Genomic DNA, 25,201 nt, shown 5'->3' with positions numbered 1-25,201 from the left:
CACACTGGTTCTCAATATCCTCCATGTTCTCTCTTCCACCTCTTAAGGAATGGATTGATATTCCATGTTCAAAATCTATCATTCCCTCGTATCAGTAAAACTGGATAGTGTGTATAGTCTATGACTTAGCTCGTGAATCTCTCTTTCAAGTGTTTACATACGTTTAACTTTTCATTCAATGCTATAAAACGAGTTGATTTTTCAGAAGGACTGCGCCCTCGGGTTACGTCTCTGCTGATAATGGTCATTTTGAACCTTATTTCAAATCTGTGCTTAAACTCTCGACTAAAGTCTCTCTACACCTCTTTAATAACACTATACGAGCAGATAGATGTCGTTAGTAAGTGCTCCTACATGAGTTTTAGGCTTGCCAACATTTTCCTCAGTCACCAAGAACACAAATGGGTTGACAATTGTCATTGAAGCTTCAAACCTGTTCTCTACAGAAGGTATATTGATGATATTTTTCATATCCAACAATTTCGTGGGTGTCTTACTTCATGACACTCCTCTGTACACTTCACTCACTAAACTGTTTTTCACAAACAATAAATCACTTCTAAAGGTTCTCCCCCAACAGAGAATGCTTTATGTAACACTTCGAAAGAGATGCTCTTGTTACACTGATCCACAAAAGTGCAGATTTTAACAATATATCAATTTCTCATCTCAATGATCACGGATGGATAATAAACTGCCACCAGTTACCTATCATCACGGCCTGCACACCTTTATGACCACAGAAGTTAAACCAATCAGTTTCATGTGTCTGTAAGAACTGTCCTTGTACAACTGCATTTTACCTATACAGCATTCTCGAATTAGGAACATTAAATCTCCAAAAATACTAAGATACATAATTTGTTTCCGACATCAACACAGAGTTTGTAGAATATTTAAAATCCCAAACTGAAAGCGAAGCTAAAAGCGACAATCTAAGATGGAATAAGCAAATTTTATAGATAGCGATGGTGTTTATGTTGAATAATCAATAGTGATGCTGATTTATTAGAAACATTTATTTTTATTCTTTATTTTTTGTAATTTCAGTTATATAACTGCGAAATATGAAGATATTGTTTATATTATTTGAAATATTTTGTGTAGGATTGATATATCTTGGAGAATACCAATTAAACTATTAAAAACTTCTATATTTCTTTTTATTTGTAAATATTTGGGTGCTTTTAGCACAAACATTATCCGTTACGAAAATACGATGATAACTTGGACCAAAAATGGCAATATGATATTTAATTATTTATTCTTTTCTAAAGTTGATTTAATCACCAAATATGAACAGAATAATATAATTTCAAACAAATTAAATTCCCCTCTAATTCTTTCAATTTTATTATGATATTGTACATTATAAAACATATACATATAGTAAAATTTAACAGCCAAATAATATTAATAAATATGAAACAAACCAGCAAATTTATACATCATAAATATTTAACGTGCCAATGTTTACAATACATACAAAACAACAACACATAGAATGCACACAAAAAATCAATATAAACGAGGATGAATATTTGTCTCACATCGCTTATAATGTTCACATTCCTTTGATTGTAATATGAAAGGATGCTGTGTGAAAAATAAAAAAATATTTATTTAAAAAAGTACTAATTCTACATCATAAACATGTTGTTAAATCAGTCTCTGTATACAGACAGTAGTGTGTAAAAGTGCTAGAACAAGATAATATTTTGTCACTCTTTCCATTTTACAGATATAATTCTACCATGCGGAAACTGATTGTAAATTTCAACAATCAGTCTTTTCTTATTGGAGTTGCTGGAAGACATTTCAACCAAATTATACAATTGTGTTTTCAAGTAAAAGAAATCTCACTATTAAGAAGTTGGGTATTGTAAAACAATTATAATTTTTATGAGTAATATTATTACAGAAACATTTCTCTTTAACTAACGCAAGCATTAATTCACCCAAATTCCTAAAAGATCTTGAAACTGATTATGAAATACTTTAAATTTATCCAGAAGGAGACTCTTATAGATTTATTCAATCATAATTTTCTACTCTCATCTCATCAAAGTATTTACATACAAAAAGGAAAATACATTCAAATAAGGAGAAAGTTGAAATTCAATCTACTTTTTCTCCATGGCTGTACGGTAACACTTACCATGAGGGGATCTTCATTACAATAAGGAGGCTCCCCATGAATCATCTCAATAACTGTAATACCAAAAGACAATATGTCGACTTCACGTTCATATTTTTTCTTTTTAACCATTTCGGGAGCCATCCAGTACGGAGTGCCGGCCGTTGATGTTCGTTTACTTTGTTGTGATGTTATAACGGCACATAATCCAAAGTCAGCTACATGATGGAAAGAACCAAGAACAAAATTTTCATTTGAATGAAAACGAAGACAGAAATGGTTTAGAAAGAATTTCAAGTTAGTCTGACAAAATGAATTTAAAGTATATCTTACAGTATTGTAGTCAGTATGTTAGGATCAACTTAGGTAGTAAAATGTTAAAATTGTTAAAACTACTTTTTTCAGCCAGTTCTATAATATCCTTTTTTGAGAGCACGACAACATTCAGATGGAAAAATAGAAATAATTAATCATCCAAATGCACAAGTAAATTTTGTCAACGTACAAAATATTGCTACAAATTTGTTCTTTTTATACATGTTTGGCGCTTATTATCAGAACAAAAATTCTTAATGAAATGTGTTTCGAAGACGGTTGTATTAAAAAAATGTAATATCATAATAAATTATTTTATAATTTCCAAATATCTTAGATCAATAGTTATAAAGACAATATAAAAGTAAAATTATTTTCTTTTTTCAATTCTATTTACTTACACACCTTCAAGTAATATATGGCAATTTCTTTCAGTAAATCAGGCTATAAAATTGCTTGGTACGTGACTGTGTCATTGCTAGTAAGCATACGTAAAACCTAACTTATATGTCAAATTATATACAAATTTATTAAAAGAATAATACATAGCTATGATATGTAGTTGATATCGTACTGAATGTATTGTACATAGATATTGTACTGAACATGAGAACTGGAAACACTAATTCTTATTCGTAAATATTTTATATTTCTGAGTAAACATTATTTCCATGTAACGTATAAACATCTTCATAATATATGTGTTTCTGTTCACGTAGGAATGAAAGTAATGACTTCAATAACAAAAATCATTGCACAAGCACTGAATGCTAGCACAATATTGAAAACCAACTGGTTTCAAAATTCTAATAAAAGCAAGCTAAGTGCAGATGGTGTGCTTTTATTTTACATTATTCTCAGTTTGTCCATTGTGATTCAATACCAGTGGCGTGTCGAAAACATCATTTCAATTCTATCTTTTGTCTCCTACATGTCAGAGCCAAAAAAGATTTTATTCAATATGTTAGCTTATTAGTTTGGCTGGATGGTGAGAGACAAAAGTTTCTATGAAAATATCTATACAAATGGTATAAAACTTTATTTAATATTACAATCTAAATGCTGTAAATTACTAAAATATTGTACAAGCTCAAAATTATTGTAAAACAAGATAGCTGCAGGTGTATTTCCTTTTACATGTTTCTAATTTCTACATTTTGGCTACAAATTAGATGTGTATAAAAGATAATCCTGAAGGGTTTTAGACAACCCTGATTTTCAGTAACATTGGACAAATTATTAGGAATCTGGAAAAATAAAACATCTGCAGTTAACTTGTTTTTCCAATAACCAAACCTGACTTTATATGTCTTAAAATTTACCTAGTTTTATGCTCCAGTCCATCCCAACTAATATATTCTGACTTTTTATATCCCTGTGTATTACACTGTTAACGTGAAGATATTCTATTCTCTGAAGAACCTACATGAGATGTAAATTTATTTCAAAGATAAACATTTTTAAATATCACTATAATTTTAATTCAGTGTGCTTGTTGTTTTCAATGCTTTAAATATATATAATTTATAAATAGCAGAAGTACCAAGCTTAGATTGGGTTGATATATTAGTTGTTTTACCATCTGCTGCCAAGATGAAAAAAGTTATTACTGACACTGGAGCACCTAACATTAAACTGGCTACGAGAAAAGCATGGCCTTTTCAGGTTGAGACCAACCACCTTGAGTAATTGCCCCTGTGCAATTTTAAACTCAAATCATTTCCGAATTAAGGTATTTTCTGTTACATCACCGACAATAAAAACCTTCTTTAACCAGTGGAAATTCTAAATTGAAAAAAATCAACAAATAGTTTCCAGTTTTGTTATATAGATGTTTCATTTCATGTATTTTCAGTACACAGAATGACAGCGATATTAAAACATACTTCTGTAGCTAAGTGACATGACATGAAAGCCATTGTTACAAAGGACTGTTAGTAAATCCCATTGGCTTTACAATACATTCAGTGTCGTTTATAAATGAAAGTATCCAGCTGTACTCAGGTTATTATATTGTTATATTCCAAGTGACAGACGTTAACTAACCATGTGTCATGGTACATGGTCACTCCTCGTTAGAAACGCATTGGTCATGCATGACTCTCATTGCTTGTGGCATGGAATGGGAACGAACTCATAATGAAATGGCATGATCCTCAAAAAGGGCTCAGTCCATCCACCTCTACTGTACACTTATGTTATGGTGAAAATTAAGAAACTATTTTAGCATAAAAGTATAATTTTTGCCTTGACTTCTCTATATATTAAAATTTGTTATATAGGGAACAACTTCTTTTCGATGCAGATCTCTTGATAGTTTCCTTCTTGAAAAAGATCCACATATGCACCTGCTCACATGTGTTTGTCTGTGATTTGTATTTGTCATGCAACAAACTGCTCGTGTTTTATGTGGTTTTTGTTACTTTGTCTCTTTAAATAGATCCACATATACACCTGCTCACATGTGTTTGTCTGTCTGTGATTTGTATTTGTAATGCAACAAACTGCTCGTGTTCTATGTGGTTTTTTGTTACTTTGTCTCTTTTAATAGATGCACATATACGAGAACAAGTAATACTCTGGTGCATACCCTCAGGGGCATCTTGGTATAGGTGCAAAATATTTGGTTTTTGGGTTCTTTCTTCTTCAAACTATGACTTTAACATACACGCACAGACATATGCTTTTATTATTATTATATATAAGCAATGTTATTAATATAATAATGCTTGATAACAGACATGGGAAACTAACTGCAATAACTATTGAACAGAGTTTTAGATAAATTGTAATCATTAAACATCTGTTACTGTACAAAATTACCAAAACCTCTGTTCTTAACAGTCAATATAACACACTTCTTTACAAACTACTGATATATCATGTTCGGACAGACGGGTTTTAGTCAGAACATTATCCAAAGATCCGGCTGCCAAATATTCCATTATTACCTAAACAAACAAAATTTAAAATTTCACTTACATTTTATTCTTTAGTAAAATCTCTCATAAAAATGAGACAAAATATTTTTCCTGACTTAAGATTCTGTCAGTAATCATATTTCTAAAACAAATACCAATACCAAAATAATTTTTCACGAGGTAAAAATTAAAGTAACTCTTGAAGAGTTAGATTTTTTATCTAGAATATTGTCTCCCAATCATGTATTATTTAGAAACAATTTTTTTAAAAAGCAAACCTCTAAGAATAATATGTGAAACTATTCTCAAACCAATACTGTTGCTATAAATTGACTTACTATGTTTAATAAAGATTAGTACCTTAACGTGCACTCTATGGAATGTAAACTTGAAAATACAAGAGAATTCACTAATATGTAACACTAAGAATAGTTACCCAGAGTTCATCTCCTATGTGGTAGCTGTCCAAGTAGCTGATTACGTTTGGGTGTTTCATTTCGCGTAGGACTAACAGTTCTGTAATTAAATCTTCTTTATATGGTTGCTGCGATAAATAAATCTTCTTAACAGCAACTGTCAACCCTGTTTCTCTATCTGTGGCTTTGTATACAGCTGCTAAGCCACTGAAATAATAAAAGAAATATCAATAGAATATGTAATCTACTGGTATGTAAAGACATACCTAAATTCTAGTGATAAAATTATTGTGCTTTGAGAAAAACAAACACAATGGATAAACATATGTTTCTAATCTTTGTAAAATTGTAAAAATGAATGCTTATTTTATTATACAGAAATTAGAATATCATGCATAGTTAAATGTTTGTTATTATATGAAGAATACTATAAAGTATGGATAAAACATAAATAGTAGTTTATACTGACACGAGTAAGCACCACTCCGTCAAGTAACATTGATAACTTTTGAAAATGTGTTCTGCTGTAACAATCCAGATGTACTCGTAGTGTGATGAGTTTTGAATCTTTTCAACTAAGCCTACACACATGAATTAATCCATTAAAGTAAACTATTATTTTAATTAAAATAATATTAACGTCACTACTGATTATTTTGCCCTATAAATCTTGTAAATTTCTGTTTGTTTGTTTCTTTTTGGATTTCGCGAAAAGCTACACGATGGTTATCTGCACCTGCCGTCCATAATTTAGTAGTGTAAAACTAGAGTGAAAGCAGCTTGTCATTATAGGTCATCGCCAACTCTTGGGCTACTCTTTTACGAATAAATACTTCAATTGATTCACACATCATTACACCCCTACAGCTGAAAGGGCGAGCATGTTTGGTGCGACGGAATTTCGAACCCGCGACCTCTCAGAAGACGAGTCGAGCGCCTTAACTACCTGACTATGCTAAGCCTATTTGTAACTGAACAAACGTACTTTAAAAGTTCGCAGGGCAATGATGTATTTCTGTTATTGTATTCTTCATAATTTGCCAAATACTCCTTTTAAATCAAAATGCACACTTTAACACTTTCTGAACTATGCAAAGAGAAATACACCAATTGAATCAAAAGCTCAATTTCAGTTAGTGAGGGAGAAATATTACAAACAGAGAACGGTTTTCAAAGGATAAAGAGAGGGGAATGAACACTACATGTGAACGTCATCTAAGCAATTAAACATTGAGAATTAGCACATACAGGACATAGAAGGTGAGAAATGGAAAGAATCATAGTTACACTCCCTAGTCACTGTAGTTTCTGGGAGAAAAGAATGATTCAGATAAATGAGAAGATATGTAAGATGATAAAAAGTATGTGAAATAGTCCTGGCTAAAAAGTCAGCCCACCAATGTCCACAGGCTAAGATGAAAAGGAAATAAATCTATAAGAAATGGTCAAACAAAGTTCAGGTGAAAAGTGTAAAGCAGTAAGGCAATGAAGGACCCCATTAACATTTTCAGTCCAGAAGATCAACATGTCACAATGAAGGACCCCAATATTGATAAAAATGAAAAGTGTTGAACAAGACATCTCATAATTGCTAATCGAAGAAACAGAAAATGCTTAATCAATAGTCGAGTAAGAGACTGAACAACGCGAGGAACATTGAACCGCTAAGATGACCGTCCACTGATCAAGAGATGAATGGCAGAAAACTTTCCATTTATGGTGATAAACGTACATGGATGAAATAAACTAAATATCACAACAAGCCTGATTTGCTCCCAAACACCAGATAAAACCAAACATGAAGAATGAGGAAAAGAGTAGTGATATGATCAATATTACCAACAAAGGAAAGGAAACAGAGGTAGTTACATAATTAACATAAACACACATGAATAGGCCAGTAAGGAGCAATAAGAAGAACTTGACATTAAATGGTACGGACGGAAGAAAATCGTCCAATGAAAAAGTTGAATGGGAGAATCAACATACGGATATTTATTGACCAAGTCCTGACTAAAAGTGCTGATAGTCAGGGCAAGAAGATGAGGAACCAAAGACCAAAACAGAAGTAGTTTGTGGTCGAAGGATGTAGTAAAGCAATAGACATAAGGAGTAACCCACTGAAGACAAATCCACTGGAAGATAAGATGATTGAGAGATCTATTAATTGTGAAGTGCTCACATACGAGCCTGATTAAAGGAACTTGTAGCAGCGAATCTCAAAACATCTTGCTTCACATTTCAGTAGCAAGTATATAACAGTTACTTAGACCTTGTTTGAAAATTCAAACTTAGTTTCCCATTGTATAGAGGAATTTGAAAGAGAGAGTAAAAAAAAATTCATGTGAAATTTACAAAATTATCAGCTTAATATCACATCCTCAATCAGTTAGAACGTTTTTAGAAAAGCTAGTGAATGTACAATTAAAATTAAACAAAATACCAACATGCGTTGAGTGGTATTACTAAATAATTAGTGCTATTATCAAAACATAACTTTTTATCTCTATGATTTTACTATTAACTACAAATTTAACTTTAAATCCCTAAATCGTTCTTTTGCAACTTTTCACAAAATGTTAATTATTTATTTTTTTGGACTCAATTTTCCGAACAACTGACATAAAGAATTTGAAACCAAAACTCAAGTACTAATAAGAGTTCCTACCATATTCAAGCCACCACACTTTTCTATAAGTTTAAATGCAGAAAGAGCTCCTGGTGTACATATTACATTTAAACTTACCATTGTCCAATTTTTTTTATAATAGTATATTTATCGGTGGGATCGCTCACAGAAGTCATACCTTTTATTTCCTCCATAACTTCTTCTTCTGTCATTCTATTGTTCTTTGAGAAAATATAAAACAAGAATTACTACACCACACAAATACGCGTTTGCCAACAAATATTATTTATAATATAATGATTGTTGTGTAGAACATTCGACTTTACACGATTTAAGTTGTGAAGGAAGTTAAATCTCTTATTTAAACCAAGAATCAATCCCACATGTTCTTATTATAAATAACACCTCTTGGATTGTTTTTGCTGTTGGTGAAACGTTTGTTTGTTTGTTTGTTTTAATTTCGCACTGTGATGGCCGTCCCTAATTTAGCACTGCAAGACTAGAGGGAAGGTAAATTGTCATCACCACTCACCGCCAACTCTTGGGCTACTCTTATACCAAATAATAGAGGGATTGACCGTCACATTATAACGTACCCACGGCTGATAGGGCGAGTATGTTTGGCGCGACGAGGATGCGAACCCGCGCTCCTCAGAATACGAGTCGTACGCCTTAACACGCTTGGCCATGCAGGGCACAAACACATTATGTTTGGAAAAAGTTTGTGACAGCCGACCTTTACACTTCAGATAAATATAAAGGAGCACTTTTTTAAATCAATGTTTTGCTTTGCGGATTCATTAGAAGTAATATAGACATTTATTTGTTGTTAGAAAGTTCGTTGAATTATAAAATTGTTCGTAATGTGCTATTTCTCGAGTCTGTCGTAACGAGTATCTGAGAATGTATAAAATATTGTTATTATTACTGTTGAAATATTAAAATTGATTTAAAAAGGAGTAGGAAGTTACGTGTGGAAGTTGTTGATGGAGATACGAGAAATTGTTGAAGGTAAAACCACGAAGAAGCTGATTAACAATATATATGCTATTGTCGCCACAACGTGTCTTCACGTACCTCAAACTGAATAGCAAATCATTAACGAAAACATTCTAAGTCCAACGTCTCGTGAAAATGTAAGGAATTAACGCGTATAATAATGTTTACAAACAACAATATTTTGTTTCTTAATTTCGCGCAAAGCTACACGAGGGCTATCTCCTCTAGCCATCATGACTCACCGCCAACTCTTGGGCTACTCTTTTACCAATGAATAGTGGTATTGACCGTCACATTATAACGCCCTCACGCCTGAAAGGGTAAGCATGTTTGGCGCGGCAGTCGATTTGAACCCACGACGGGAGTTCGAATCCCCGTCGCACCAAACATGCTCCCCTTTCAGCCGTAGAGGTACTATAATGTTATGGTTAATCCCACTATTCATTTGTAAAAGAGTAGCCCAGAATAGAGACGGCTAATGCAGATAACTTTGCGCGAAATTAAAAGAAAACCAAGAAAACACGTAACTCACAAAGAAAATTTCGAGCCTGTATTTCAAGGTTAATATATATGTATTTATTATAAGTTAGGATGCCTGTATTTCAAGGTTAATATATATGTATTTATTATAAGTTAGGATGTCAAATTAAAAGCGTTGTTTATGAGAAAGTTAGGTAAACACATTCACATAATAAATTTATTTTTTTTCGTATCTGTCTACGTACTCGCCATGAATAACTTCAAAGATACGTTTAGATTCCTTTGACAAAAGGAATATTTTTCTTATGTTAATTAGAAAATATGTTGCCATCTAGTGCTAATTTATAGAACGAATAATTTGTAAATTTCACTGCACAACAAAGTTTTTGCTTCTTGAACACTGTTGGGTGTTCCTTATGGATTTTTGGCTGTTGATCACGAAAATAACATCCAAATTTGCCCATCATGTACCGTTTCATCGAAATATTCAGTTTTGTCAGGACATTGCTACAATGGAAAGACGATATCAGGGCAACTGGAACCGTCAATGCTTGCTGACCACTGTTGGACACTGCAACGAGATGCACCGGACATTGAATACAAACGAAAATCAGGAGTAAAACACTTTTAATTATGTTGAACTTAATGGCGTATTAGAAACAAAAACACAATTAAATACGTTATTGCCGGTAAACAGTTAACTGTCTATTTCTCAGAGTGCCTACGTGATGAAGCAAAACCAAAACTATATTTGTGAATACGCACCAGATACCTGTCATAATCAGTAAAATCTTTTCAAGAAGCAAAACTTTAAAAAAAATTGTTGTGTAGTGTTTCCGATGTGGAACAAATTTTTGTTCTTTTAAACAGAAAATATATAATTCTTAACACTAGTACAAGTTATTTAGCATACATATTAAATTACAAATGTTACTTAATCCTATAATATTTTATAATCACTGTATTTGGTTACTATAACTACATTGTTTTTATCTACTCTAATGGCTCAGCGGTTAGTCTGAAAGCTTATAATCTAAAAAACCGGTTTGCGAGTAAGAACAATATAAGCAGTTTATCATGGAGGAGCCCGGCATGACCAAGCGTATTAAGGCATTCGACTCGTAATCCGAGGGTCGTGGATTCGAATTCCAGTTGCACCAAACATACTCGCCCTTTCAGCCGTGGGTGTGTTGTAATGTGACGGTCAATCCAACTATTCGTTGGTAAATGTGTAGCCCAAGAGTTGGCGATGGATGATGATGACTAGCTGCCTTTCCTCTCGTCTTATACTGCACAATTATAAGAGGCTAGCGTAGATAGCCCTCCTTTAAGTTTGAGCGAAATTCAAACCAAACAAAAATTAGCATGAATAATGATGCTCCATACGGGTGTACGGAGTGCTTGGGGATGGTGACAAAGAAATTGTCATCTAAATTCCATAGTGTTCCCATAAAGAAATATATTAACACTATTTTAGCGCGGAAAACTACCACCTTAAAGTTTGTAAAATTCTGGTTAGTTCTGTAAAGTAAAGGTCTGTTCTGAATAATATGGTTGCGATTCTAATGTTACTGTTAGTTATTATTAAGTGTCGCTTTCTTATTTGCCGTGGTTTGTTGGTGTTTATTGACAAAATGTTCAAAAATTCTAATAAAAAGCATTTTAGGTGTAAAAAATGTGTGGCCGAAAATAAAATTATTGAGTGTGCGACTTAAAGGAATGAAATCAAAACTGGCGGCTAAACCTTAAACTACATTGATAAGAACTTTACAACAATATTCACTCATTAGATAGCTAGGCCTCGTTTTGTGTTCGTCGTTTTGCATAATGGCGGTAAACTAAAACAGCCACGATTTTTTTAATATCCCGAACAAGGTTAGTCTTATTCTTTGTAAGATACTCCGTAGAAGTCAACAATTATAAAATACAGTATATGAAAGTTGGTTCTAGAAGTTCAGTAAATGTTCCGTGGAATTAGACACTATACAAACTTAGGTAAAGCACACTGAACTTTTGAAACATCTATATCAGCATAAGGCCAGTTGGGAGATAGGAAAACTTACCGAACAAATTGGTTATATTTCACTGCTGTCGTTTTAGAATAAATTTCAATGGGTTAAAGTCCGTTTAATTTGATTTAATCACGTGCTTGTTTTAAAGTGTAATTACTGTTATTATTACTAGCTGAGAGTACTCGTTAAAGAAGCAAACTTATATAAAAGACAACGTTAGATAATGTTCCCCTTCTTTTTTTTTTTTATTAGTAAATCCCAAATAGCACCATTAGATACTAAATGATTACCCCGTTTTGTGGAACATAATAACTGGACCATTTAACTGAGTAAGTACTTGTGTCTTTATATTAAAAGCTAGAAATCTATAATTGAAAATATGTCTTATTTCGGACAAAACTTTTACAACAAAATAATTCGTGTGCCGGTGGACGATTTCCAGTTACCATACAAAAAATTATAGTAATAAAACCGGCCAATACTGGTTAATGAATCATAACACATACACATTTAATAGACAATCTTTATAGTTAAAAATATTTTGTTTAACTACAGTCTCATAGATAATACTAAAGCAAACCGTAGGCGTATCCAGACAAGTAAATCAACAATATGGTACACATTTAACCTATTACTTTTACTTAAGCACTACTACACTAATAATGTAATTTTAATTCCTTAACACGATTAACTAACGCTTCTTAAATAATTACATACAGAATGCATCCAATAACCGGGTTGAAAGTGTTTAGATTATTTAAAGGGGTCAACTTAACAGTAAGCGTTCCTTGTTTGCATCTCACCAATAGGCTTACCTGACTAGTAACAATAGGAACCTCATCATTAACTGTTGCTTTCTCTGACCTATTTACCAGGAATCGCAAATATGGAAAATTCAAAATCTCAGTGAAATTTTCGTTCACCTTTGTAGATTGATTTACGAAATGTTTGGTTTTATTTCATTCCTGGGAAAGTGATTGTGTAATAACTTCTACATTGATCTTAATAGACTAGTTACTTAACATTTAAAAGGAATTTTTGAAATGTTTTTTTTTAATTCATTTTACTAAACCTAGGATGAAAAGCAGATTATTCAGATGGAACTATACAGTAAAAATATAAAAACTCAGTAGCATTATTGTTATATTTGACAACACACGATAAATGAGATATTTAAATCCGATATCCATTTTATTATAAATATGTTAAGCCTAATTACTAATGACAGTACTTTGTTTTTTTGTTGTTAAGCGCCTAATGTACAATGGATTATTTCTGCTGTGTCTGCTGCTAGTATTTAACCAAGACCTTTAGCGACAACAGACCTCAAGTTTAGCACCGAAGAGCTAAAGTATTGTGAAGACTTTTTTCCAGAGAAATAAAATAAAACACCATTTACATAGTCCATATTGTGTACTAAATAACACTTTGTCAAAGCTTAAAATACTATACATATATATTATACAAATATTTTCTGTCTTACTGCTATATATATATAAATATTTTTGTCGTTATTACATATGTATACAAATGTTTTTTGTCGTTACTGTATATATATACAAATATTTGTTGCCGTTACTAAATATACAAATATTTTTTGTCGTTACTGTATATATATATAAATATTTGTTGTCGTTACTAAATATACAAATATTTTTTGTCGTTACTGTATATATATACAAATATTTGTTGCCGTTACTATATATACAAATATTTTTTTCGTTAAAGAACCACTACACATTGGGCTGTAGTGCATGCCCACTACAAGTATCAAAACTTCGTTTTTATCGTTATAAGTTCGTATATTTATCGCAGAGTCACTGAGAGAAAGGAGATATTTAAAGATGCCTCATAACTGATCAAATCGGCATATAAACAAATTTATTTTAGTTCATTCTAACCCACTTTTTTAGGTTTAAAAGAAACATATTTTTAATGTGTTAAATACATGGTAGGTAAAATATTCTAGAAACGAATGTTTCTATAAGTAATTAGTATATAAACCTAACTCATCAGTTGTGACAGTTATGTGCAACAGTAAATGTTGGCTTAAGAAAATATTTTTAATCTGAAGTAAAAGCATTAAAGAGGTAACGTTTCATGGCCGGCACGGCCAGATGGTTAGGGCACTAGACTCCTAATCAGAGGGTCGCAGGTCGAATCTCCCTCATACAAACATCGTTGTCTTTTTTTTTTTTTTACCTTGGGGCGTCATAATGTGACGGTTAATCCCATTATTGGTTGGTGTCTCAAGAGGTGGCAGTGGATGTTGATGTGTAGCTAGCTACCGAGTGCAAAGCTACATTACGAGCGAGCTGTGATAGGCCTCTTCTGTCAGTCGGTACTGGAAGTTCGGTACAACTTGTCTGTATAATATGAACGTTTTCGTATGCTCAGTACAGCCTTGCGCTTCATTCTTCAAACGCATGTTGACTGTTTCCTAAATTAAAAGTACTTACACTTTTAAAGATTTCTACCAAATTCTTAGTTCAAATTATACAGCATTTACATAACGATAACATCTTATGGAATATTTAACTAATTAAATTTCACCTAGAAAATCATGAGTTTTTAAGTCATGAAGCTCTTTACTTTCACTGAAACACTGATAAAGATAATTGCCCTCAAGTGGCATAGTGGTATGTCTGCGGACTTACACACTAAAAACTGGGTTTCGATAAGCGTGGTGTGTAGAGCACAGATAGCCCATTGTGTAGCTATAGATAATTAATTATCAATGATAAACTCACGAAGTTAATACAATTATTAGCAATGAATTTTTACAGTAATATTTGTTTATTAAGCATGATATGATTTATTAACATATACTATCTAGTCTGTTAATGTAGTATCTCTACACAAACAAGGTTAATGCAAAGATTACATCTACTGGCTCTTGACTTACATTTATCAGTAATAAATCGCATTTAATGGCTGTCTACTTAACTAATGTTAATACAAAAATAGAAATGTTTCATATGAAACAAAACAACAGAACTTACTGATACATCACTTATCTGTTTTTCTTCGTACAACTGTATTTTATTACAGAGAAGTGCATTAACGGTCACTTTTTCACAAAGAGAATGCTAGAATATTTTTACAGCACAGATCACAACTCAGTACATTTACACACACAACTGAGAATGGTCAACGTTTAAGTGTGTATTTTACTTATTTCACAAACATGTTTTCGAAACCTAAGAGTTAATATTTTATATTTTTCATGTAAAGGTTAGATTCTGAAATTGCACTATGATCTCTGTCCGAAAACGTAATATGATATATTGTTACACTTGTTTAAGTACTATCACGCTCAGTTTAAACAGTGGATGCACTTCTGGAATTGTTTATGTTTTTTTGTGGATGATATGACTGAATCTTTGGGTAAACCAAACCATTGAAAACATTTAGGACACAGCACACCTGAAAATTCTTTCACCAACCAACTGACCCACATTTGGCCTCATCTCTGCCCCTCAGGTGACCAAACGAAGGCCAGCTATCCTTTGTCCTGCTACCTGTAGACAAGCCAATGTCACTTAATTACCTTAAGGATATTTCAGAAGGAGGGTATTGTCTTGAATATATATATCGAAGAAAATAGGCTGTCCATATTTTTCGACATTCAGATTGACCTACATTACTTGGTATAAATTAAAGGGATGAGAAACGAGACAAATGCTTAATAACACAGAAGAAGGCCTCGGATCCACTGCTTGAAGTAGGGTCTCAGTAGACATTTTGTCGATTGCTACACCTGCGTCACAAAAAGAAGACGTTCAGTCATCAAAAAACCTGAAAGAGTCTGATCAATCATGAAGACGGTAAATATTACTTTATTTACACTTGAATTGTATAATCATTTTATAATCTTGCTAGAACTGGAAAGAAATATTCAAAAGTACTACACGTGCAATACTTAGAAATTCCTTTCATTCGCTGTGTATAGAGCATCACTTCATGATAGACAACCTGTGATTTAGAGTACTTGTATTAATGTTGTCATCACACACTTCATGATAGACAACCTGTGATTTAGAGTACTTGTATTAATGTTGTCATCACACACTTCATGATAGACAACCTGTGATTTGTGGTACTTGTATTAATGTTGTCATCACACACTTCATGATAGACAACCTGTGATTTGGGGTACTTGTATTAATGTTGTCATCACACACTTCATGATAGACAACCTGTGATTTGGGGTACTTGAATTAATGTTGTCATCACACACTTCATGATAGACAACCTGTGATTTAGAGTACTTGAATTAATGTTGTCATCACACACTTCATGATAGACTACCTGTGATTTAGTGTATTTGTTGTCATCACAAAATTATAGATAGTATATTTTGTAGTTTTGTTTTTCCTTGCATTGAAACAATTTGGGATAATGGGATTAGAAAAGAACCAGAACATTATGCAGTTGGTTTCTTATACATTAATTTATTGGTCTAACATTCCTTTACAGTACATTACATCCTAAACATAAGACGACAGAACGAAAGACAAATGGCATTAAAACTTTCAACTTTACATCTATTACTCTTATAATCTAACTCAGCTTTAGAGTGCCTTATGAAACCAGACGAAATAGTAAGAGACACGTGATATCAAACACGGTTTTGCTTTCATTAGTCACCTTCAGAGAACATTGCTTCTCAAAAAAATAAGACGATAAAAGACCGAAACGTTAATTATATTGGCTCATACAACTCATATTTTTGAAGAAATGAAAAACTTTAAAATGACTATTCAATTTAAGTTTTGAGAATTAGGACTAGGCTTTGTATAAAGAGAAAAATAATAATAAAATTGAGAGAATACAAGTATTTCTAAAACAGCATTAAACGTTATGTGATATCAAGAGACAGACAACACAATCACTTTTGTGTTAAATTTTTCCGCTTTATTCACAAACACTTGATCTCTATGAAGGTAGAAATGGACTCGAAGTCTTACATAAATGAAATTTCATAAAATTTGAAGCGAAATAAATTATGGGGGATTTGAATGCTAGCACATGCAATAAACAGTAAGTTACAGAACTAAAGAAAAATATTTTTTAAATATGTTGTACAAGGAAAACAGTTGATTTATTTAATGCTAGAAAAGAACTGTAAAGACGGTAAATAGCTTTGATAGTGCATTAACTGAGATATATCGGAATAATGTCATACATTTGTACAGGAACGTCACTAGGAAACAGTAGAGTTATATTAACGTTTAAAAATAAAAATGGAAAACGTATAGTACATTACGTTATCGGTACATAACGCATAATAATACAATTATAAATTTTGATGTTTTAGACAACAACATAACACACATTTTTCCTTGAAATTGTAATTCAATATTTGTATATGGTAAAAGTAGGATGACTTTCAAACTGTTTCAAAATTAAAACAAATCCACACGTTTCTATCTACATTTGTATTATAATTGTAAAATAAAGTGAACTTTGCGAAATCCTTTGAAATCGATAAAAATTAAGTGTAATTATATGAAAATATTATAACGTTGTAAATAATCTTAATAAGTAAACAAGTGAAATTATTATACTAACAAAAGTGAATTTCAAAATAGTCTTAGTATATTTCCAATGCACTACAAACAACAATAACGGAAATACGTCATATAGCATGTCATGAGAAAAAATAACAGAAACACGTCATAACTGCCTATTAATAACATTTTTTTTCAAGTTAGAAAGCTACACATTTAGAGATTGACCAAAATAAGGAAGAATAAAACACTGGAGGTTACAGTAAGCAGTGAAAAAGCCAGTGTATATAATGTGGAAATTCTTTTAAATATCTTATTGACAATAGAAAAAGAAACTCGTATTGTTCTTATTCTTAATAAACTATTCCAATTAAATAATGATACCATAAGCCAGGAGTTATATACAATTTTCTAATTTAAATTTGAATAGATGGGAATGTCATGAATAATGAGGTATTGTGTTTGTTGTTAAGCACAGAGCTACCACCGATATTGAAACCTGACTTTTAGCATCATACACACCGCTAAAATGTCGCCGGTGAGACAGTGGTAAGTTTGTGGACTTAAAACGCTAAAATAAGGGGTTCGATTTCCCGCGGTAGATATAACAGACAGCCTAATGAAGGACATAATCATAGACAATTCTCTAAATAATGAAATTACTTAAAAGTTATTTAACATTGAACTTTCTAATTAGTTACTAATTATGTGTTTATGTTACTGTACTCTACACCTGTTAATTCTGCTATCGTTTTGATAAGGTGCTTTTGTTCCTGTATTATGTTATTCTCATTTGGAAAATATTTAATCAATATGTCATAATTTGTATTTTATTTTTAACTAATATTTTATCATAATCTCTCTCAACAGGGAGTGCTAGTTGTTTACCTTTTTATGCTGAGCACGAGTTTAACACCAGTATGGAGTAGCGGGTATTACTTCAAGGAACCTCTTTACCCATGGCAGCATTCAAGTTTTTATCCAACAGATAGCTCCTTTTCCTTGCACACTGATGATTTACTAAGTTCTGATTACGAGTCCTTCGATTCGGCTTTTGGTGATTTCAGCTCTTATTCCTTCGGGCAGCCAGAAACACTTGACGATATCCATTCCAGTACTTTAAATTTTAAATCTGGTTCTTTCTTTCCAAGTTCCGAAGGACAAGATACCTTTTCTATTCCAAAATCCTACAGTCCTGGAATTTCACTGGCAGATTTTAATCCTCCAAGCCTTTCACTAGACTATACAGGTGCTAGTGGAATAGCCGACAGCTTAGATTCTGATATTAATTCAAGTTATCAAAAGTTTCAAGCAGCTGCAGCAGACCTGAATAAAATAGCAGAGAACATTAAGGAATTAGATACTTTTGTCACAGATCAGGCCCAGTACAGTTCGGCTGGTGAACATACAAGTTATAGTCACGATATAACATCTTTAGGTCAGTTTCCTGAACTTAATGACCAAGAACATGATAGTTATGATGCAGATCTGGCTATAGTAGATACGCATAATACAGACTATGAGTCTGGGCTATCTAGTTTGAGTGCAAATCTGCCAGCTCTAGACAAATTTAAAGATGACCATGATTTAGAACTAACGGGTTTGGATGAGGCATTGACATCTTCAGTACAAACTGATAATGAGCGAAGTACTTTTGGTCAAAATTTGGAACCACTAGCCATAAATCAGCCAACAGGTAGTCAGAAGAAAATTAGTTTAGAACAAAATTTAGCAACTCAACCTATAAATAATGACCAGGACCAAAATCAGGCATATATAGCCCAACTTCAGGCAGGTTATGACAAGAAAATAACTCGTGATTTTGAAAATTTTACACCCTTGACTCAATTTCAAGCGAATAACAAACAACAGCAAACAACTTATGTTCAAAATCCGGCAACTTTAGCTCAGTTTCAAAACATTAATGGTAAAGAACACATTTTGGAAACTTTAACCGATGTTCAGACGAGTAACGGTCACGAAGAAGCTAGTTATGGTCAAAATGTGGGAGCTTTAGCCCAACTTCAAGCAGTCAATAGTCAGGAACTACTTCATGGCAGTCAGAACCTAGCTCACCTGTCCCAGCTTCAAGCAGAAAATGGTCAGGAACAAATTAGTTTCGATCAAAATCGAGCTTCTTTATCTCATCTTCAACTGGAAGATGATCAGGAAGAAGATAGTATTGCTGACGATCTGCCGTCTGTAGAACCAGATCAGACAGGTGGTGGTGTGGCAAGTTTTGAGAACACTCAAGTAGAATATAATCCAGGTGTGGAAACTTATGCTCAAAAACCGATTACTTCAGCCCAAACTCAGACAGAATATGTTCAGAGTCAGTTACAGTCACAAAATACGGAATATGACTTTATTCAGTCTCAGACAAACATAGAATCTAATAAGTATGATTCATCAATAATTCCCCCTTCTAGAATTCAATTTAATAACCAGGAAAATCTCGATAAAGTCACCAGTCACGAATACTCAGCCACTAATATCGTTCCCACTGACATTGAATCTCCAAATAACCAGCAGTTCTCTTTTGCACCTAAACCAGTTGAGCAGATACCGGTTTCACTTCCAAACATAGCCTATTCTCAATCAGTCTTGAATACCGACGAGATCAGTTCTTCTACACAAAATGAATATAAGCCCTTTCCTAAATCAGCTCAAAAAGGTGAAGTTTATTTTACTGGGATAGGTAATAATGCCAATCTTCAACAGCTTTCTAGAGCCACATCTGTTCCCTTAGCAAAGGGTAAAGCTGAAGAAATCTTTCAGCTAGGATATGAAAATAGTAATTCTGCACCAGTACAACAAATCGAAAATGACCTCTCCATACAACCCCCTCCTGCCCCACAGGAAGATACTCCAATCATTGTACCAATAGAAGGCAAGAACACAATAGATTTAGATCAGACAGGTTATTCTCGCAATGAACCAAATACATTTCAGCAAAAAGCCATCAAACCAATTTCTCAACAATCACTTATATACGTTTCTAAATAGAAGAGGAAAGGCGCGAGTTTCTCATACTTTTCGTAACTTTTTGGGTTTATTTTGTATTGTAAAAAATCTCAAACGTCCTAAAATGCATTTAGCTTCCTGACATGTGTACAAAAATTAGTGTTAAAGCGAAAATGTTGGGGTTTTTTTTCTCAGATTTAGTTCATGTGAAGCGATATTTGTTCAAGTTTAATTTTCTATTGTTTCGGACACGATTCACAATTTTTTAAATTTTGTTTTGTATTCACGTTAAAAATTTTCATGAAAGTCATATTTCAAATGTTTTTACGAAAAAGAAATTTGCAGAAGTCTGGGCGTGTCTATTTTAAATGTCTTAATGTAATTGTATATTTCAATGTAAGTAAATGTGTTACCATGATTGTCAAGTTTTGGAATATTTCATTTGCTCCAGATATGAATATAGCAATGCAGTATTTAAACTTTACCTGGTAAACTAACAAGTCTTTTGGAGGAACAATATCACATACTGGAAGTTCAAATAAATTAGGAATTTTGTTTATTCGAACACATTTTTGTGCTGAGAAACTTGAACACATGATGAGCTCTATCAGTTATAAACACATCTATCAAAATACTGATTAAAGTTTCGAACAGCATATACTATTTTCTTTGTGTATTTATATTTACATGGAAGTTTCCAGGTAACAACTGTAAGTTTTTACTATGATACATGCTTACAGAATGATAAAAATTACGGTTTGAAGCCTTTATCAAAGTCTGAGGAAGTAAGGCAATCTACATTTATTTATCTCAAAGTGTCTTCGTTTACAATCACAAAGTTTAATACTAACTTACATATTAATGTTTATTAAGGCTGGCGTACAGTCTAGTTAAACTGGTTTAGATATAACCATTCGGTGAGGCAGGGTGAAACTGCACAATGAATTTTGAAGGTCACAGAAAATTAAATGAAGCCTTACAAAAACTGACCTATATGTGATATTGATTTCCAAAAAAAAAAAAAAAAGACCTTTAAGCAAATTAATGTGGTGTTCACATAAACATAAGCATAATCGACTTCAAGTTTAAAATTATGATAACACTGTATGTCAAAGACCTAAAATAGGATTTAGCACGGAGATTGCATTAAAACAGTCTTTCGTGATAAATAATTTACCAAGTGGTTAACCACTGCACAATTTTTATGGTGTATTTTGTTTGTTTGTTTTAATTACGTGCAAACTACACGAGGGCTAGCTGCGCTAGCCGTCTCTAATTTAGCTCTGTAAGACAAGAGTGAAAGCAGCTAGTTATCACTACCCACTTCCAACTCTTGGGCTACTTTTTTGACAACGAATAGTTGGATTGACCGTTATATTATGATAACACCACTACAGTTTAAAGGGCGAACATCTTTGGTGTGATGAGGATTCGAACTCGCGATCTTCAAGTTACGAGTCGAGTGCCCTAACCACCTGGCTAGATGTATTTTGAGGTGAGATTAATCTAATCCTTGCGCTTTTAAAGGAACTGTTTGATTAGGATACATTATAATGTTGTTAGTTATTTTCTGTCACCAGCGGTTTGTGGCCCAATATTTGTGCTGTCATTCGTAGATTCTTTAAATGCCCCGTGTTGCCAACTTACAATAGATGTCTGTGATATACCTCTCAAAGAAACGGACTTATAAAAAGGCTCACATAGTAAATAAGAAGCTTTTACTGCTTTTTTCGTTTAAAATTCATGAACATTTTTGTTCTCATACATTGTCTTGAAATATAATTATGAAACAACTGCATCTCCTTGGTGATAGGACTCGAGCAGTCACTGGCATATGGCATGATCAATATGTTGCACGCAGGTAAATAATAGAATGCTTTTAAAGTTTTAAAGAGTTTCTTAATAAATTGGTCAATCAATGTAACATAGTTAATTACGTACATGCATAAACAGTTATAAGTTGGTTTACTTCCTTCTGTAGGAATTAAGTTTAAAAGTCAAACATCTTAATATTTTATGACTATAAAATAATTTATTGCAGTAATCTGAAAAATTGTGAACCGCAGATCCGAAACTCTTTAAAACAACTGAGCATCTCTAAGTGTTTGTTTTATCTCAAAGCCACACTGGTCCAGCACTGTGAACGAATCCTTCATTTTAACGTATTAAGTCCTCGAACTTATCGCTCACGTCAATAGTGTAATAAACCAGAACTGACGAATCACTTCCCAATAAATGCTTTTCCGATTCTCTACTGGTTTAATACAATTTCACGCAACACACAGAGCCAACAAGAGTCTCAAAGTCAAATCCATCCCACGCGTGAATGGACCATAGGAACCTGTGCTGATCTCGGTTTAAGTGGATGAAAATGATGATATATTCCTTCTGAACAAGATGGCAGTCCATCTTAGGCTAAACCTCAGCTACCCGCTACCATCCATTATACATCTGGGTAAGCTGAAACAATGACAACAAGACACAAATTTGTGAAGTATGTAACAGGCTATTTTTACTGAATAACTTAGTGTTTATTACACTATTTTAATAAGCTATGGATGTGAGTTTAACTTATCACCACACCTTCATACAATAAATAAAAATTCTGATAATAATTAGCGTCTTTCAAGCTTTGTCAGTATAAAAGTAGAAATAGGTCTACTAACCTCGGTGTGAAACTACGGAACTTAAACACTGAATTTAGAGTTATAGTCCCGCGACAAACACATCGTAGATAGTCCACACTACAATTCAAATAAAGAACCCAGTCTGTGTTGTTGATCTATCTTAATTTACAGACATTATTTCCATTAGGTTAAAATTTTAAACTGACATCATACATTTTGATCCAGTACATCGTACTGTTTTCCTAGAATTTACTCATCAGATTATTATTTTCAAACATCATAAAAGTTTTATTTGAAACAATCAAAAGAGGCATAGGGAAGTTGTATTAGTGAAACACAAATGTTTGATTGACAGTTCAGGTGTGTTATCTACCGCCACTAAACTCATAACAAACTATCAAGCTCTCGTATTTGTTAAGCCTAAAGAAAAGTTTATTTGTTTGGAAACTGGAGCTGAGCACAAAGCTACACAATGGACCATCTGTGCTCTGCCAACCATGAGTATCGAAACTGCTACTAAAGGGGAAATGTACATAGATATATAACTTTCCCAACAGGTTGTGACAGGAGAATAAAGTTAAATAAATATTATATATTTAAATGTAAGTTGTTTTTTCTCAGAAGATCGTGAAAGATGAACACAAATTGTTCCTGAACTTCACAAGTGATGACTATTTTGTTTAACGTCATCATAAGTTCTCCAATTGTCATAATTATGGTAGGGCAAAATGGGTTTCGCATTAATCAATTCAGGAAAAGAAAACAAACTTTGTGTGCGTGTGTGTGGGGATAGAGGGACTTGTATCAAAATGTAGAACACTTCGATAACTTTGGGGCCAGGTGGTTAAGGCGCTCGACTCGTAACCTGAGGATCGCAAGTTCGAGTCTCTGTTACTCCAAACATGATCGCTCTTTCAACCGTGTTGGCATTATTATATAGCTATTAATCCCATTATTCGTTGGTAAAAGAGTAGCCCCAGAGTTGGCTGTGGGTTGTAATGACTAGCTGCCTTCTCTCTAGTCTTACACTGCTAAATTAGGGACAGCTAGCGCAGATAATTTTTGTGTAGCTTTGCGCAATATTCAAAAACAAATAAACGTACAAATTATTCCTTTTATTAAATATAATAGTTATAAATGTATTTATTTTGATGTTATATGTTTTTCATTAAAAGAAATAAAAACGCTTTGTGAAATGTACACAAATAACACACATAAATATCCCGGATGAGAACCGTATTCATCCGTTTCACGGTTACACACGACAAGAGTCAGTTAGAGAAACAAAAATATGTGTGCTAGCAGGCCTCCCGACACCACTTGTTATAATCGACGATCTACCTTTTGACTTCTGTCCCAAGGACATTGCCTACTTTATCCACACTTACAAAACACCAGGTTAAAGTCATCTCTGACTTACCAGGAGAAGGTATACTCCTTCAACCAATATCCCCGGACGACTTCGAATATCTGTTCAACTTTGGAACTCTAAACCCCTGTTACCTATCACCCATCCAAAAGCAGTCCTGGTCTACACACATTCTTCTCAAGGAACGTTCATCAATCTTTTTCTACTGACGAAATTCTACAAGTCCTTGAAGCAATCACCCATTCTAAAATTCGTGTTACCCACTAAATAACTGCCAAAACATCAGGACTGTCAACTCATTTCACCAAAATCGTAACAACTCCCAAACAGATTATACACTGCATCATAACATAACGGCTGGTTTTAGACTACTTTCGTTTTAAAGCAGAAAAACTTCATCGCAAGCCTCGCCCAGTCCCAGTCGTACTTTGATTCCCTCCCCCAACCAACATTCAAGGAACCAATAGAACCTGACAGCGCCGACCACATTTCGTGACAAGTCAACAGCAATATCCACATCAAGAAGAAAGAAAACAACTCAAACCCTGTTGCCACCAGATAATCAAATCTAGCCAATGACTACGATCAATAAATCTCAAGACAGCAATCACTTGCTATGAACTACAATCTGCCCCATCCTACAAGCCAGGCCCATCAACCGCACCTTCTTCGTTACACTTACCTAACGTCTTATACATACAGACACCTCCACTGTTACTTTCACTTCGCTATATGACCAAATAGACGATCCTCACTCACAATTCTTCCTCATTTATTGCGTATCTAAAAATGACCCCTATCAGGCCATTTTCCAACATA

At 33.2% G+C, this 25,201-nt stretch overlaps 1 protein-coding gene across 2 annotated transcripts; it reads left to right on the top strand.

Moving 5' to 3' along the window:
- Nucleotides 1-11,659: 11,659 nt before the first annotated feature.
- LOC143254390 (uncharacterized) lies at nt 11,660-20,819 on the top strand. Of its 2 annotated transcripts, XM_076509494.1 has the most exons (4): nt 11,660-11,772; nt 12,162-12,238; nt 15,324-15,736; nt 18,293-20,819. In XM_076509494.1, exons 3-4 carry the CDS (start codon nt 15,728-15,730, stop codon nt 20,426-20,428), a joined length of 2,145 nt encoding a protein of 714 aa, XP_076365609.1. In that variant the 5' UTR covers nt 11,660-11,772; nt 12,162-12,238; nt 15,324-15,727; the 3' UTR covers nt 20,429-20,819. The 2 variants fall into 2 exon arrangements, with proteins under 2 accessions (XP_076365609.1, XP_076365610.1); XM_076509495.1 differs by lacking the exon at nt 12,162-12,238 and having other exon boundaries at nt 11,698-11,772.
- Nucleotides 20,820-25,201: the final 4,382 nt, after the last annotated feature.

This window comes from Tachypleus tridentatus, chromosome 6, assembly GCF_004210375.1.
Source record: "Tachypleus tridentatus isolate NWPU-2018 chromosome 6, ASM421037v1, whole genome shotgun sequence".
NCBI classification, from domain to species: domain Eukaryota; kingdom Metazoa; phylum Arthropoda; class Merostomata; order Xiphosura; family Limulidae; genus Tachypleus; species Tachypleus tridentatus.
The sequence above is the reverse complement of the archived record's forward strand: the minus strand, read 5'-3'. Positions and strand labels throughout refer to the sequence as shown.